The sequence below is a fragment of the Spodoptera frugiperda genome, chromosome 3 (assembly GCF_023101765.2).
Source record: "Spodoptera frugiperda isolate SF20-4 chromosome 3, AGI-APGP_CSIRO_Sfru_2.0, whole genome shotgun sequence".
Taxonomy (NCBI): domain Eukaryota; kingdom Metazoa; phylum Arthropoda; class Insecta; order Lepidoptera; family Noctuidae; genus Spodoptera; species Spodoptera frugiperda.
This window is the reverse complement of record NC_064214.1, coordinates 8073595-8091399: the sequence shown is the minus strand read 5'-3', so window position 1 is coordinate 8091399 and position 17805 is coordinate 8073595. Positions and strand designations below refer to the sequence as shown.

At 35.4% G+C, this 17805-nt stretch overlaps 1 protein-coding gene across 1 annotated transcript in view; it reads right to left on the bottom strand.

The window, feature by feature from the left end:
- Nucleotides 1–17805, bottom strand: part of LOC118273818 (adipokinetic hormone/corazonin-related peptide receptor variant I) — a 102402-nt gene that overhangs the window by 18074 nt on the left and 66523 nt on the right. Inside the window, exon 3 of the mRNA XM_035590961.2 lies at nt 6008–6113. Coding sequence (XP_035446854.1) covers nt 6008–6113 — 106 coding nt within the window. The remainder of the gene's footprint in view (nt 1–6007; nt 6114–17805) is intronic.

Below are 17805 nucleotides of genomic sequence, written 5' to 3'. Positions count from 1 at the left end.
CTGAAACTCCCTCTCGCCCAGGGCGGGAGAAGTAATTGGATGATTTTCCTCCATTAAAAAAGGTATATAGATATAATCATAATTCTAATTTCATAGTATTTCTAGTTTTAATTTAGCGCAAATATTAGGTACTAGCAGTTTACTAGACCAAAGTTTATTAACACCTAAACAAAAACAAATGTAAGTATATTACTTATTTCTCAGACGTAACGAATAAATAAAATTAAGTATAAATCTGTCAGTAAATAAAATTCATTAGTTTCCAGTGTCGCGCGTGTTAATGCTTCGTGTCAACGACAATAAAATTAATCGTTTACTCGTATTTTTTTAAATTCACTAAACTTCAATAGAGATTTGATTTGATTTGTTTTTTTTTCTACAAAATGGTTGAACGCTTGAGTGATTTAAGTATGACTGGTAAAGCTGGTTTTATAGTTTGATCTTTATTCACTTTTATAATTTTTAAGGTTTTCTACCAGAGATGAGCTATTGCGGTGTCTTGGTATACATAGCTTAGCCCTGGTGGGAACGGACTCAGCATAGCTAGTTTTTTTCATATAGAAATAGGTGTGCTATGAATGCGTGCTATGGATGACTTCCCTACTATCGATACGTCGCATACTAGCTTAGTATCAGTAGAAACGGAACGGAAATACATAGAAGATGTAATAGCTAAGCCGCACAGCTTAGCTATTACATCTTCGAATACATAACAAATCTCTGTTGCAAAAGCACTCATATGGTAATGGTCTACTAACAAAACTCATTTTATTCGCCGAAGGGAATACCAGAGAAGTACAAATTTTACTTACCCAAGTAATAGGAAAATAAGTATTATGTTAGTACAAAACAAACAAAGAAAGAAAGAGAATAGACAATCTAAAGTTAATTAAAATTAAATAATTCTCATATTTTTTGTTCTCATCTTCATTTTTAATTAGGTGTCCACACAAAAATGGCTGACGTAGGTAATTACATTATTTTAAAGCCAATGTAGTTAATATTACATTTAATTAAATTAAATCATGGAATAAAAATAGCATTCTTCCTTATTGGAGGCCAAGACGCTTTCTGGGTCATTGAGCCAACATAATGAATAAGTTATTTTTAAAAAAGAAAACGCTTTGGTCATAAGACCAGTGGATTAATGGATTAACAAACCAGACGTCTTATCCAGTAATCACGCATAACCATGACGTCTTTTGACCGAATTAGGCAAAGTATAATTGAGTTTTTGAATTTGAATTCTTTTGATATTCAACCGGATTTTCATTAACAGTTTTACATCCTCACTAAAACATGAATGTGCATTTATTTTGTGGTTTAAAAAACTTAAATCCACGCACTCCAAACCTAGTAAAAAATTAAAAAGTAGTGAGGTAAAAAAAACAGAGTAAACGTATTATCCGGTGGGGTAAATTGTTTGAACGAGGCCTGTGTAAAGCGTAGGTCTCACTGCTATAAACACATATTTTTATACTTATATGCGATCCTTTTTTATTTTCATAGCTTTGTAAAGCATTATTAAGTTTATTGGCTTTCAACGCAATATAGGCTTATTTAACGTGATTTTTAAATCAATAATCGATTTATGTCTGTAAAGCTAATAATCGATATCACAGTTAGTGCAGTGGCGAATCCGGAGCTACGGACTATCTAGCGTGTTTACCGGGGCTCTAGCTCGAAAACTAGGAGAGGTTTTTTAGTCAGTAAGAGTCTGACACTCCCTCTCGCCTCACCTAAGGCAGGAGAAGTGATTGGCTGATTATCACCTCAAAAAAGTGCAGTAGCGAGGCGACCAGTTACTGTCGAACGTGTTGGATATATTTTAGCAAACCATGTTTTTTGTGATTAATAACTACATAGGATTCTGTAAAACCGGTCTTTAAAAACCAAATCTGTTCCCCCTTTGACTCCAACAGTGTAGTCTACCCCTAAAATGAATACCGGCTCGATTTTACGGCGTGAATGGAGTGACGTCACTGAAACTAGATTTACACAGCCCCACTGCTTTTTCTAGCGAAGGTAAACATCAGGATAAAAATACCTGAACGTAATGGAATATCGGTGACACAGATTTCAATGGATTTTGGTACAGAAGTAAACGATTGTTTTTAGAAAATATTTTCTTTTTATTATATCTATTCGAAATAAGAGGTTGAATTGATGAAACTGTGTTTATTTTTTGTTTTATACTGTAAAGGTTAAATCAGTCTTATGGCCCACGCAAATTATATCAGTTACGTAGATTCTTGACATCTATAACACAAAAGGTTTGTCTATAATTAGATTTTTGGTTACTTTTTTAAGAGCTTAATTTTTGGCTGACTGAAGAGCTAGACTATTTGCACAGTCAAACTTTTTATGTATTATACAAATTATTGTTTTTTTCATGGTATAAGCCAGTAAACGAGCAGTCGGATCACCTGATGGTAAGCAATCGCTGCCACATTTGAAATACCAGAGGCGTTACAAGTGCGTTGCCGGCTTTTTGGGGGTTAGGAATTTAAGGGTTGTTCAGGAATCGGGGATGGGAAGATTGGGAAAGGGTGTAATTGAGCCTCCGGTAACCTCACTCACACAACAAAACACAATGCTAACTTTGTTTCACCTCAATATTCTTTGCGGCCGTGGTATCTCTCCGGTCGAGCCGACCCATTCGTGCCGAAGCATGGCCCTTCCATTCTAGATGGTATAAAGGTGGTTGGTGAAAACGGGCATAAAATCTAAATTCGTATGAATTATATAATAATATAATAAGTACATATATTCTAAGTAAAACCACAAATGTTGGTTTTAGATTGTGTGAACAGAGTAACATATAAATTGGTTCTTTCATCCCACGTACGGTTAACGGTACTTACATTTTAATGGGCACATTTATATCGTTTTGTTATTTAATTCCCAGTAAGTATATCAGAATCTCTTTTTATGTCAGTTCACGACGAATATAATAATATAAAATTAAGTATTATTAGGTCGTGAGGTAAACGAAATATAAATAAATATATTTTTGTTTTAATTTCGTGGAATAGGTACGCACGTGTATGTGCGTGTAGTTATTATTTTTGGTTTATTTCTAGGTCTTAGAAAACGTAGGTAGGACTTTATTTATAGTGAGATTTGTACCTTTAAATAGCACTAAGAGTGTCTCCAGAAACGATCCTGGAATCGTATTCTGTAACCTTACCTCTGTGCGAGTTTGCTTTACGTTTAAAGTAATCAAAACGAGAGCGCGTTCGGCGTTCTGATTGGTTGGTTTATTCGAGCCGGCCTACAAACTGTCCGATATCATATTTGCCAACAGCCTGGGTACTGATGGACTGAGGTCCTATACATAAGAGAGTTTGTCATAATCTCTAGGATGGAAATCAAAGTTTCAGGTTCCGGTTTATCACAAAACGCCCAGTCTCTCTGTCAAATAAATTCCTATTACGAATCGTAATAATTTGGAGTTCAATATTTTTGTGATATTTAGTAAACGATTAGCATGTCCTACATTATAGCTCTTCTGTGGTCAAAGTACATGGAGCTGTTCATATAGAATTTTATACTTGATTAATTTAATCATTTATTGGGTTTGAAAAAAATACAATTTTCCTTGAAATATTTAGTTGCATTATGCTTCTGTGGACTAGTAATACTTGTAGTTTCATTTAAGTCATATGAGTAATCTCCATACTGTATAACAAGAAAAAAATTAAGTATTATGTTCGTCACAAAGAAAGTACTTATTTGATCCATGCAATTAATAACACACACCGCAAGAGCCGCTAAAGTACCAGCTATATTATTGTTATTACACTACACGGTACCGGCATATAAACGGCATTAACCCTTCTCCAGCCAGAAAGATTAATGTGTCCACACGCAATATAGGAAGGAATAAATCTTTCGGCTAAATTATATGGGCGGAAAATGTTGCCTACACAAATAAGAACGAGGGTTGAACTGAAATAAATAATAATACTTTTTTATGCTTTCTTTGCCATTTAGTTTTCTTTTTTATATTCCTTAATTATACCTTCACAATTTAAGATACATAATATCGTCACGCCTTTAATCCCCGAAGGGGTAGTCAGAGGTACACATTGTGGCATGTAATGCCAGTGTGTACACCCACTTTTCACAATTTATCTTGTAAGTCCCATGTAAAAGGTGGTGGAGCCTATTGAACAATTAAGATCAAGATTAAAAAAGTACAAGGCTGCATAAAAATCTTAGATGATAGGCGTTTAATGTTGTTTTAATTATGTTATAAATAAATACATATGTACATAAATATATAATAAATACCTTACAATAATTTAAAACTAAAACAAAGATAAACAAAATTCCCTTCATTAGGCGTCTTCGTACTCGTCCGCATCACTGTCACTGGGGAACGTTCCCAGAAGACTGGCCGCATTACCACGTTGAATGGCAAATTTACTAGGTAAATTACGACGTTGTGCTTAATAATACTAGGATTTGATAGTATTCAAGTGAATTAAGGAATCAAGCTACGTAATCTAGAACTTGTGTATATTATAACTTTCGTGAGACATACTAAATTAATTATTGCGGTTTTCGGCTTACTCACGTAACTGTTTGACGAGGAAGTACTAGTTTCAAGACATATTAGAGGCTCATATTCATGAGCAGCATTCCGCGATCTGACCCGGAGCTGCGGACTACCTAGCGGGTTTACCGGGGCTCCGGCTCGAAAAGCAGGAGAAGGAACGGGGTGGTTTTTAGTCAGTAAGAGTCTGACACTCCCTCTCGCCTCACCCAAGGCGAGAAAAGTCATTGGATGATTATACCCCCTCAAAAAAAAAAAAAAAAAAGCATTCCGCGATACACACGCTTGAAACTAGTCGTGAGTAAGCCGAAAAATTTAATAATTAATTTAAAACTTCTTAAGACTTTATTTTATCTGACAATGAGATAATTATTATGAGAAGATCGAGAATATTTTGTCCAATCACAGGGAAATTCGAGAATACAATGCTGATACAGTGTTGTCTTATAAATATCTACGACGATAAAAAATCGAATAAACCTTACATCAATGGAGAAAACAGATCTGAGAGAATCAACTGTTTTTTATGAAAATGAGCCTTACGACCTTGATAAGCTTTTGTAGGATCACGTGAAATTTTGTAAAAAAGTAATACTTATCAATTGTGGTCTGTAACCACACAAATGTTATAAAAGTGATCTTTGGCCGAGAAAAGGTTGGGAACCTATATCGAATAATTAAATATGGTTTGTTAATTTACAATAATATGTGAACAAAGATAACTTTTACACACACATATACGTATGTATAAGTGTACATATAGATTTGTATACGAATAACTTTTGCTTCCTACACGTGTCTGCTAAATGTTCGTGTGGGTAGATCTTCTAACGATATTTCATACTGTTATGGCTTTCCTTGAACGGTAGTGTGAAGATTGGCTGAATGGGTTTGTGGTTTTGCAATTCGAATGTAGGTCATGTTATAATAACTTGCATTTATGTTTATTAGCATACTAAATTGTTGTTATTTTTAACTAAATTGTTCCGGTTGCTTGCACTTCTCTCTTCACTTGTTTTTCGTAATACGTAAAGGCTGAACTAGTTCCATTTGGCCGCAGATTTTGAAAGGGGCTTATAAAAAAAACAACCTTATAAATAAGGGGGTAATAAACGATAGAAGTCACAAACATAAAACAGAAGTGCCACAAACACATAACATAATACAAATTAATAGTAACAAAATTTTAAATAGCATAATAAAAGGTATCTATCCTTATTTATCTTAATCTTAATTTTAAGGTAAAGGCAAAATATTTAAGGTTTTAATATTATATTGTTTAAAACTTCTAGCACCGACTTCTGTTCTATCCGTGGGTGGGTAAAAGGTATTCTATAACCATAAGCAATCAGCACCATCAGTGGACATCCACAACATCAGAGAAGTCACAAATGCAGCCATAGTATTAAATAATTAATTGCACAAAAATGTTAATCTTTATCGTACCTGAGGTAAACTACACGCGAGTGCGAATGCCCAGGCGCAGAGCAGCATCTGTTTGCTGCGCCGGCGCGCCACCGGCAGCCGCAGCGGGTATATCACTGCGAAGAACCTGCGAAAATACAATAATGCTGTAGATAAGTGAGTAAGATATTAAGGTGTGGGAGAGCCATGCTTCGGCACGAATGGGCCGGCTCGACCGGAATGATACCACGGCCTCGCAAAAAACCGACGTGAAGCAACGCTTGCGTTGTGTTTCGTTGTGTGAGTTACCGAAGGCCCAATTCCCCCCTTCCCAATCTTCCCAATCCCCGATTCCCGAACAATAACCCTTAAATTCCTAACTCTCAAAAAGCCGGCAACGCACTTGTAACGTCTCCGGTGTTTCAAGTGTCCATGGGCGGCGGCGATTGCTTACCATCAGGTGATACGTCTGCTCGATTACCAGCGTGTTTCATAAAAAAAAGATAAAATCTATTAAACCTTCAAATAATCATTTGTAACGGTATTTGAAACACACAAGAATAAAAACAATTGTAGTATTTTCATTGAACATATTCTAGCCTTCACAAGCGGTTACTGAAAATATATTTTGGTTCAGATATAAATAATTCATTCCTACACAACCTACTAATATGTAAATACTGAAGCAATCGATTAATCTTGTATAACGTAGGCATACAGTAGCTACCTAAACGACAAATACGAGATAGCGACCAAACGCCTAACATTATATACAAAAATGTTAAATATAAATACAGATATATAAATAATGTAGTGACATAAACCTAAGCCAGTAGGGTTTCATCGAATATTGAAGGGAAAACTCTCTGAAACCTGAATGGCTACGTGCCGAAACCACGTATGAATTAAATGTATTTTTAGCTCGTAGCGATCTGCTACGACCGCGTAGCACGCGTAGGCCTGGTGTAGGCACGGCGTAGCATTTTGTTAACGGAGTTAAATATGTAACCGACGTAGGTAGTTTGTTTGTTGAATTGTTAACCTTATCTCTCTGTATAATAAGGTATAAAATGCCACATCAACATAAGAATTACTTTTTAAAATTGATCAAAAAGTTTTTTGGTGATAAAACCTCCTTTATGTTAGTAGATAAAGTAAAGTGTTTGTTTTTCCATCAAAAATTTGTGAAACATGATTTTTGAAGGTAATTTTGTAGGGACCTTTTCACATTAATAAAGTTGAATTATGTACGGTTTGTTAATTTTTGGGAGCGAACCTTTTAACATAGGGTTTGGACGCGAACTTAATGGTTAAAACGTTAGGTCTCGACTTGGTTAGTTGTTAAATAGACATAAAGGTTGTAAGCATTGATGTTAATAGAATTTTCACGAAGTAATAACCTTTGTTTTATCACTATATTTAAATTTACCTTCTATAACGTTTTGAGATGTTGATAATGGTCAGATACACAAAAAGCAAGACTTTTTCGTAGAAATGATTGTTTTTGAACATCCGTTTCAAAATATTTTTAGAAAAACATGACACACGCACTATAAAGTTGAAATATTTAAGAAGATGTGTTTATGAAATGTTTATCTTTTATAATAAAGTTGTGAAAGGGACTCGAAATAATTAAAAAATATATTTCAACGTAGGATTTATATAACTATGAATCCAATAAATCGTTTGAATCGAATAGAAATTAAAAATCCATCGTCCGGACTCCATTTCTACGATAGGAACGAATTCCAATCTTGTTTTTATAGAAACTTTTTTTTAACTAAAATAATTAACTTGAAATAAACTAGATTTTCAATAGTTTTGCAAACAGCACTATTTGAAAAACAAGTTTATTGCTAAAACTAATATAAAAGTAGTGAGACATTTTTTTAACAAATATCGATAGCTTTCCAACTTTGTTTTTAAGTAAACTCAAACTCATACTCAAATCATTTATTGCATTCATCTGCAGTTACATAGATTTTATATTAGCACATTAGTTTCAACATGAAACCCAGTTAGGGCACGGCAAAATACATAATGACCCAATAAGCATCAAGTCAGTTGATATTACTAAATCTATCGACAAAAACCTATTACTACTGTCATAATCTATAAAAAAATCATTAAAATCCTATCATTATGTAGCCTAACTCACATTATAATTAAGGCTCACTGTCCACAACGCAACACATAATACACCAAATTAATGCAACGTACAAATTAATTACGATAAACGGATTTGTATGACGAGTGATAGATGCGACTTTGCCGCTCCGTACACACAATTTTGTATACATCTACGCAAAATGCAAGCATTCACCTTCGTCAATTTTTTTATGGTATAAGCCAGTAAACGAATAGAAGGATCACTTGATGGTAAGCAATCGTCGCCGTCCATGGACACCCGAAACACCAGAGGGGTTACAAGTGCGTTGCCGGCCTCTTGGGGTTAGGAATTTAAAGGTTTGGATTTAAAGGATCGGGGATTGGGAAAATTGAAAAGAGCGGGGGTAATTGAGCCTCCGGTAACCTCACCCATAACGAAACACAACTCAAGCGTTGTTTCACGTCGGTTTTCTGTGAGGCCGTGGTATCACTCTGGTCAAGTCGGCCCATTCATGCCAAAGCATGGCACTCCCACACAATTGAAGAAACCGTGCATTTGAAGTGCAGACAAGAAGCCTAACATGCTGAAAAAATATATTTCAATTCTCCATCTTTATTGCGAATGAGAGCCCAAGCAAACGGCAGGTTAGGTCCTGATTCAATAGTGAGGATTGTACAATACAAGGCAGTATAAAATGCTATTAACCTTCACAGTGGGACATACAATAGACATCCTAGTTCCCTTTCAGAACTACTTTATGATTGGCTTGAGGCCTCACAATAGAGCTTTGGACCTTACAGCATTGTTAATAGAATACAATATGGTATAAACTTCATCACAACGTAATAAAAGTCTATCCTTTTTCCGTCCGTTTGAAATGTACGTTGGAATAAATTGTCTGTTCCAGCAAAAGTTGTTCAAATCCTTTGTTTAGTCTAGGTTTTGTAACGGATTACTGGTCTAGTTGTCAGCTCAAAGCTTAAACGTTCGGATAAATAATGTTAAGCGTTATTTAGTTGGGTTTTCGCGAGTATCGTTTGCATTTATGTTAGGGGTGATACTAACATAAATATTACATTTTTTAAATTCTTTTAAGGGTTTTCTCCTGTGTCGTGGGTTCATTTACAAACATAAGTGTTCATAGGTATATACATGACACACAGACCCGAAAGAACAATTTGTGGATCACACAAAAAGTTGCTTCATGCTGGAATCGAACCCGCTACACGATGCGCGGCAGCCGGTTGCCCAGTCACCACACCAACCGTACAGTCATATGCTCAGCTTATTTTTATCCAAAAATAGTGATAACACTGTATTTAAATATCACTACATACGAAAACAAAAGCATCAGAACTGAATTCATACAAAGGAACACAGTGCAACGAGACGTAATTCCTACATGGCCCCAATCCGAGACCAAAATAGAAGTAGGTGACGAGTAATTACACCTACTCGTACTGTGCTTCTCGGATAATGTACTGAAACCCAACTAGTTGGAGTACTACACTATAATAAAGGCACTGCCACACAAGTGTGGGAGAAGCATGCATCGGCGCGAATGGGCTGGTTCGACCGGAGCGATACCACGGCCTCATAGAAACCTGACGTGAAACGACGTTTGCGTTGTGTTTCCTTGTGAGAGTGAGGAGCCCCAATTACCCCCTTCCGATTCCCCAATTCCCCAACAACCCAACAACCAATCAACAGTTGGTAGATTTACTAGCAAGCTAGCTAGCTATTATTATTATTTTTAAGCAAGACCGAAGACATACATGCTAATTGATAGCATTTGCTCAAAAATAGCATGCTTTTTGTGCTACTTTAGAGCTAGTGTGTGTATAGCTTAATGCTGTTTCCACTCACGAATAGTTAACAATGTATGTTGTTTGACCTACATATATGTTATATATGTATAGATGGAAAGCTTTTAAATAAATACGTAATGGAATTTAAGTGCTGTTAAATTACATTATTTATTGGTGTAGTGACGTTAAAATAAAATTATTTGTTATAAAAGGGAGCCTTCAAAAGTTGATTGAAATCAGTAATATACCTAAAACCTGATTCTGAAAAATACTATGCTGAAATCGCATCAAAATCGGTTCAGCTAAACGCTAGATAATCGTGCACAAACATACCTAACATATTATTGTATGTATACAGGTTAAACTACGAAACTCCTTTTTTTGAAGTCGGTTATTGATATAATACAAATTAATGTAAAACCGAATTAATAAAGCTTTAAGTGTGCTATGAATAATAACATTACTATCGAATTATAATATGTGGTTATCTACTACCGTACCAATAAATCTCTCATAAGGAAGTAATCTTGTTTTTAGCCTCCAGTAACTTCCGGAGCTGCGGACTACCTAGCAGGTTTACCGGGGCTCCAGCTCGAAAAGCAGGAGTAGGAACGGGGTGGTTTTTGTCAGTAAGAGTTTGACACTCCCTCTCGCGTCGCCCAAGGCAGGAGAAGTCATTGGATGATTTTCCCCTCTCAAAAAAAAAAGGCTCCAGTAACTCAAAGATCTCCATTTAGAATGAGGAAATTGGATGTATCGTACTAATGACTTCGACCATTTATTCGAATCAAAGTCATTCAGTATCATTAAGCGTATAGCTACGCAATAATGCACCTTAATACGTACATTTAAGGCGGAGTGTACAGTGTTGATATAAACGATGGAAATTCGGTTAGGAAAACATTCATTAATTTAGGGAGCTTATCTGCGCAAAATTGCGTCATGGGTAAGCGATATTTCGGTTGATTGATGGTTCGGCATCAATTTTAAGTATCGGAATTGATGGAGATGGAACATGTGCTCACTTCACAGCACAGGCATCAAACTGCACAGCAATATCCCTAAACATGTTGAGTTTTACTTCACTCGTGTTGGTATTGATTTTCATATCAAACTGTTGCTGTTTTTCAGTAAAATAGTGTTGATATAAAACATTTTTTTTTATAACAAAACAGGCTTCAATTTTCTTTACCGCATCCATTTTTTTTTAAGTCAGTGAAATATACTATGCTGAAAACTGCATCAAACTCCGTTCAGCCAAACGCGAGTTAATTGCGCACTAACATACATACATATTTATACATACTATACAAGGTAAATTGCGAACTTCCTTTTTTAAAACAGTTTCATCAAGTTCATCCCTCACTCTTTGAACCCAAGGGGTCGGCAGACCGACACGAGCAGAGTGATGTCAGGTGCAGGACCAACGGATTGACGTGCTTTCCGAGCCACGGGGGTGCAACACCGCCAAACTTCCTGACTCCGGGCTCATAATAGACATTTTACTCATAAAATGCCATTGTCTAAATAAACATAAACATTGTTCAAAATATTGCTGGGCTTTTTTCGGATTTTCGAAAATTTCTCAGTAAGTAGCACGGAGTCTGATATTGTGGCCAGTATATGGCAATAGGCTCACCCCCTATTACAAGGGACTTATAACACAAATGGTGAAAAGTGGGTGTACATTGTATAGCGGCATTACGTACTGTAATGAACACCTCTGCCTACCCTTTCGGGGATAAAAGGCGTGACGTTGTTTGTTTTGTTTTTTGTTTTTTTGCCTTTTTCGGCCATTTTTTTTTCACTTATTGGCCGGTGTAGGTTTCGAGCCCGCGACACTTTGTACTACAGATCGGTCACCCAACCACTGCATCACATCTAGTTGCGTATACCAAATACTAATAAGCCCAACTGCAAATCAATCTCAATCAAATACAAAAACAATGATGTGATTTAGCAAATCTAGCTCGTAATCTAAATGAACGTGACCTAGATTGGGGTAGTTCACTAAATTACTATCTGAAGTGGCTTGGCATTACGTAATTAGGTAGTTAGACTTGAGTTAAGTAAATATCTTATGATGAATGGAACATTTAGTGAAATTACTATTATGAATGGTTATGACATATGACACGTGTGTCTTTAATAGGCTATTTAATATTTTATTTACTTCAGGTGGCCGACTTTAGCGGAGGATTTGCCTTCAACAGTTTTCTATTGGCAGTCAAAGACTTAAAAATAAGTCTTAAAATTAATGTCAATAATTGTAACTGGATTTTCATTCAAAATTATATCTGATTCTTAAATGTTCTACCAATCAAGTTAAGCAGATTATAAATTGAAACCTGGGCGCTTAATCTTGAAACCAATCTTAATGTCAATGTAATTTCAATCCAATAAAATCTCAATAATTGTTCAATGTCAAAACCATACAACCTCAATCTAAATTAAAATAGCATTTAGTGTACAGAATATAAAACTCTGACTGCACAGTTGGCGCGGTGGCTGGGCAACTGGCTGCCGTGCAACGAGTCACTGGTTCGATTCCCGCACGGAACAACTCTTTGTGTGATTCACAGATTGTTGTTTCGGGTCTGGGTGTCATGTGTATGTGAAATTGAATGTTAGTAAACGCACCCACGACACAGGAGAAATTACTAATGTGGGGCAACGTTAAAAAATAAAAAACAAACTCAATACCATTTCCTTCTTACAATACTCACGCTATACAGATGCAATGAGCACTAGTGTTGCAACTCAAGAGTACCTAGGCAATTACATTATATGAATATCAATATCGGAATTGTATTCAAGAGTAAGCACGCAGGTACTTCAACTTCATTTCAGTTTTATTGCGACCTTAATGAATTCTTCTCAATCGTACACTCTTGGCAGAGTGGTCGTGGTTGCTTCGATGGTACTACGAGGACCTTAATGAATATATGGACTTAAAAAAACTCTCGCTTTTTTTTCAATTGACTTCTCAGTTAGACCTGTATATAAATGTATGTTTGTGCACGATTATTTCGCGTTTAACTGAACCGACTTTAATGCGATTTTAAGCATAGTATAAATTGAAGGCTGTTCCCCATTTTTAAAAAAAGTTTTATTTTTGTTCACGTCAATTAATATAGTTGTTTGTGGCATCGAATGCTCATTTATTTATTTTAGGCTTTTCAACAATAAGTACGCTATTACATTATAATTTGTATATTAATAACTTACGTCTAAGCGCCTCATCACTTAAAGAAAAGCACAGCATGCACTATCTTATGCGCACATAATAAACCTAACCAAATTAAATGATTAATTAAAACTTTTGTTAAAGATACTATAGCTGGCTGTCAGAAAATTAACTGCCTTGCTACAATTGAATAAACATTTGCCCCCGAAATGTATTTAGCTGTCTACTGTCAATTACTGCGAACGTATGCTTCTGACGCGTAGATAAATGCTATCATCTCTCGAGTTTGTGGTTTCATTGTCTGATCGTGGTTCCGACATGTATATATACGTAGATATATATTATGTATACAATAATGTGTATATATACGTTGTGTACAAGTAGATATAACCCAGTTCCTAAAATCGTATGACAAGGGCACAGACCAAGAGTCCGTGAAGAACAAATGTAAATATACGTATAAAAAAAAAGTTCCTAATTGAAAATGTATTTTAAACGAGCTACTTTCACGCGTTTTGACCCATTCTGCTTAGCTCCTATTGATCGTAGCCTATAAACATTTTTCGATAAATAGACTATCCTACACAAAAATAATTTTCCAAATCAAATCAGTAGGTCCAGAAATTAGTGCGTTCAAACATACAAATACAAAGTAACATACTCTTCAACTTTATATTATTAGTAAGTATTAATGAGTATTCTTGACTGCACTGCTCCATGCGGGAATCGAAAACGCCACACGTTGCGCGGCAGCCTGATGTCCAGCCACTGCACCAATCGTGCATTTCAAACTTAATACTTTGTTGCATTCGTTATTAATATACTTATATGTATGTCTGAGAATAACATTTTTCTCGTAGATGCATTAATAACAATAACAAGCAATACAATTCCATGAGGATTTTCATATCTTCTTCGAGTCTTAATCCTCAGATAATTTATGGATTACACAAAGAATTGTTTCGTGCGGGAATCACATAATCGCCATGTAGCGTACCAGCTGATTACCAAGGATACTTTGATCGCCGCTGGCAGGCTTTAAGTAATCCCCGTTAATTAATTTGCTCATAACTCATAATTCTTTATTGCTAATCCTTTAATCCTTGTATAATTAATTAGCTTAATTTGCATCAATTCCCACACGCAATGTTGGAATGCTATTATTCTTTCGGAATATATTACTTAATTTTTTTATGATATAAGCCGATAAACGAGCAGATGGATTACCTGATAGTAAGCAATTGTCGCCACCCATGGACACCAGAGGCGATTCAAGTGCGTTGCCGGTCAAGAATTTTGGGGTTGTTTTGAAATTGGGGATTGGGAAAGGGGATAAATGGACATCCAGTAACCTCATTCACACAACGAAACATAACACGTTTCCATAGGCTAAAAGTTCTATCATCCAAGTTAGCTCATACCTTATCTGTATACCAAATTTTATCAAAATCCGTTCTGTAATTTTCAGTATGATTAATGGATAAACATCTAAAAAAACTTTCAGATTTATAATAGTATTAGTGTGATCTGTAAAAGTATATTTTAATTCCTTGTAATAGTTAGGTGGGAGTGGATAATGAACCCTATTATAATTTACTTAGGTCAGAAATTAAATGCGGTGTGGGTAGTTATGAAAGAAGGTTTTCCAAAAATAGTACGTAGTTTCAGTAGTTTTCGCGGAAACAAGAGTGTTTTATTATAATTATTTGGTCAGAAATTATAATTAATTATTGTTAATTCCCTTCTTACACGAGATTTATCCATACATACATAACCTCACATCATGAGAGTAGGCAGAGACAATGGAACACCATTTGCTATGACTCTTACATACCTCTTTCGCTTCATCAACAGTCATCAGTCTTTATATGCATGCTCGTTGGTTAAGTGTACTTTTTATTTGACCCTTCTTTAATATATCTTTACAATAAACTTAGGTTTTTTTTGAGGGAGGAAATCATTCAATTACTTCTACCGCCTTGGGCGAGGCGAGAGGGAGTGTCAGACTCTTTCTGACTAACAACCACCCCGTTCCTACTCCTGCTTTTCGAGCCAGAGGCCCGGTAAATCCGCTAGGTAGTCCGCAGCTCCGGACTATAAACATAGTTGGACTAATAAACCTCATCTATACTATACGCATGACAGACGTATGTATCTGTGTTTACAAAATACTCATAAATATTAATTACAACTAGGAAGCTGTAATATAGCTCGGGGTTCTGGGATTCGATATTACTCACATTAATACATGCATATGAGTACTACATTTCAGAAAGCATGAAATACATATATCTAATTTATATGTTGGAACTACATAATTAATATTACTTCATAAACGTAACATACATCAAAACAGTATCTCTCATAGAAAGCGCAAGTACCATAGTCGCGAGAAAATCATAATGAGTGAGTTTGTGCGTATGTTTGTAACTCGAGCGCGTCAAAACAGCTGAAGGAATCGGAATGAAATTTGGAACAAGGATAGATAGAAGTAGTGGTTTTATTTTTTTTGGGCAGAATATCATGGCAATTAATTTAGTATGAATGTCGCGGAATGCTCTTCATAGATATGAGCCTCTAGCATGACTTGAAAGTAATCGAGTTCCTCGTCACGTAACTAACGTGAGTCAGCCGAAAAACATAATGATTAATAGTAATTTGACGATCCGACGCTTTCATAATTCAAAATGCGTCACACAGTAATTTTCTGTGCGTCTTGACGCCACAGTCATGTCCTGGGGGCCTACTAAACGTCACGAAATAATTTGAACATACACAATCGAAATATTTTATGAGCAAAACCGCTTACCGAAACCAATATTAAAGTATGTATAAGGAGCTCGATACTCTAATTCAACGAACGAACGAAAACACTTCGCAGATTGCATACTACAATTCTATTTATTGCGAACTTTCGTGAACAAAAATGAACGAATTAAATGAAGATAAATAAATAGGCTTTGATATGAAATTAAAAATAAAACGTTATTTTACGTAATTCAATTAGTAAATCAATAAAACCTACGGCCGAAGATTAAACGAAACTTCGGATTCGAGAACCGGAGTAGGCCCCCTGTACCCTTAGTACGAGTTTACTTTACATATAACGATATCGAAACGAGAGCGCGATTGACGCTGTGATTGGCCAGCACGAATAAACTAACCAATCACAGCACCGAACGCGCTCTAGTTTCGATTACATTAAATGTAAAGCAAACTCGTACTAAGGGTACAGATCGCATGAGAATGTCCATCTTAATATACATATATACACGTGTCAGATCGATGACCCCAGTTCAATCTACTAACTCCGATTTATGTAAATGACACAAAAATTATAAAAACATGATATGCCAAGTGAAATAATGTAATATTTGATATTTTGATATGATAGAAAGAGAATTGAAAATTTTCAAAGGTCAGGCCGAGATTGTAACCAATCAAGCGTTTAAATAAATATTGTTCATTCCATCAAAACCTGTTGGGACCAGTTGTTGAGCATTTTAATGTTTTCATTTGTATAATATAATATTTATTTAACCTTATCTATGCCATTTCTTTTTTCTTTATGTAAATCAAGTAGACATATTTATCATTAAAACTCCTTCGATAAAAATATAAGAGATATTTAACAGGAAAAGCTTTATTTTAAAATACACATATACACACTCAAATGTACGTACACATAAACATAATAAAAGTAAATAAAGAGAAGAAGAAAGGCCTCATTAATTAATTATTTAATTTGTTTTACACTATGTCAACAATACAATGGCGGGTTTAATTCAGGGATTTTTAACGTAAAAGCACAACAAACAAACATGTCACTTGTCAGTATGTTAAGACTAGTCACGAAATAATTTGAACAAACACAATTGAAATATTTTATGAGCAAAACCGCATACCGAAACCAATATTAAAGTATGTATAAGGAGCTCGATACATTGGTGAAATGTAACCGTTTCCAATTAAAACTGCCTTGCTATCACTCGAAGTACACATATCGAGGCGAGATACGCTCAAGGCCAATCGAATTCCGCAATCCCACCACATTATCGACACGTGTATCGAAACTAATAAAAGTTTTAAAACAAACTCGTTCCGTGCCAATTTTACTAATTATGTTATCAGTTATTGGCGGGATTAAACGTGCGTGATACACCACAAACATATTTATTCAGTACTAGCTTCCGCCCGCGACTCCGTCCACGCGGATGTCGGTCTTCGCGTGGATGTTTTATTTCTCCATTTTGAGTAACTCTGACAAGGACATCTTATAAATATCTATTGGACGCAAATACGACTAGGCCCATAATAATTAAGGAGATCCCTCTGTTGATCGCCTAGCTTCACGGACGGACAGACTGACGGACAATTCAATTTGACGTTTCAAAAGTGCCTAATTTAGGATTATTTGAAATAAATGCTTTGACTTTGACTTTGACCTACTGCTGTTGAGCTCGCGGTCTGTAGTATAAAACTGAAAAATTAAGAAAAAAAAATTAATTAGTTAAATTCGACGTATTTTTACAAGATAAAAAATATCCTATTTCATTCCCAGGACAATAAGCTATAACTATACCAAGTTTCGTCGAAATCGAACCGTTAGACGGACAGACAGACAAAAAAATATCATCTATTTGAGTTTGGTATCGATCCAGTAACGCCTCTTTATTTTTTAAAACTTTTCAATGTAGGTACAGAATTGACCCTTCTACAGATTTATTTTATGTAT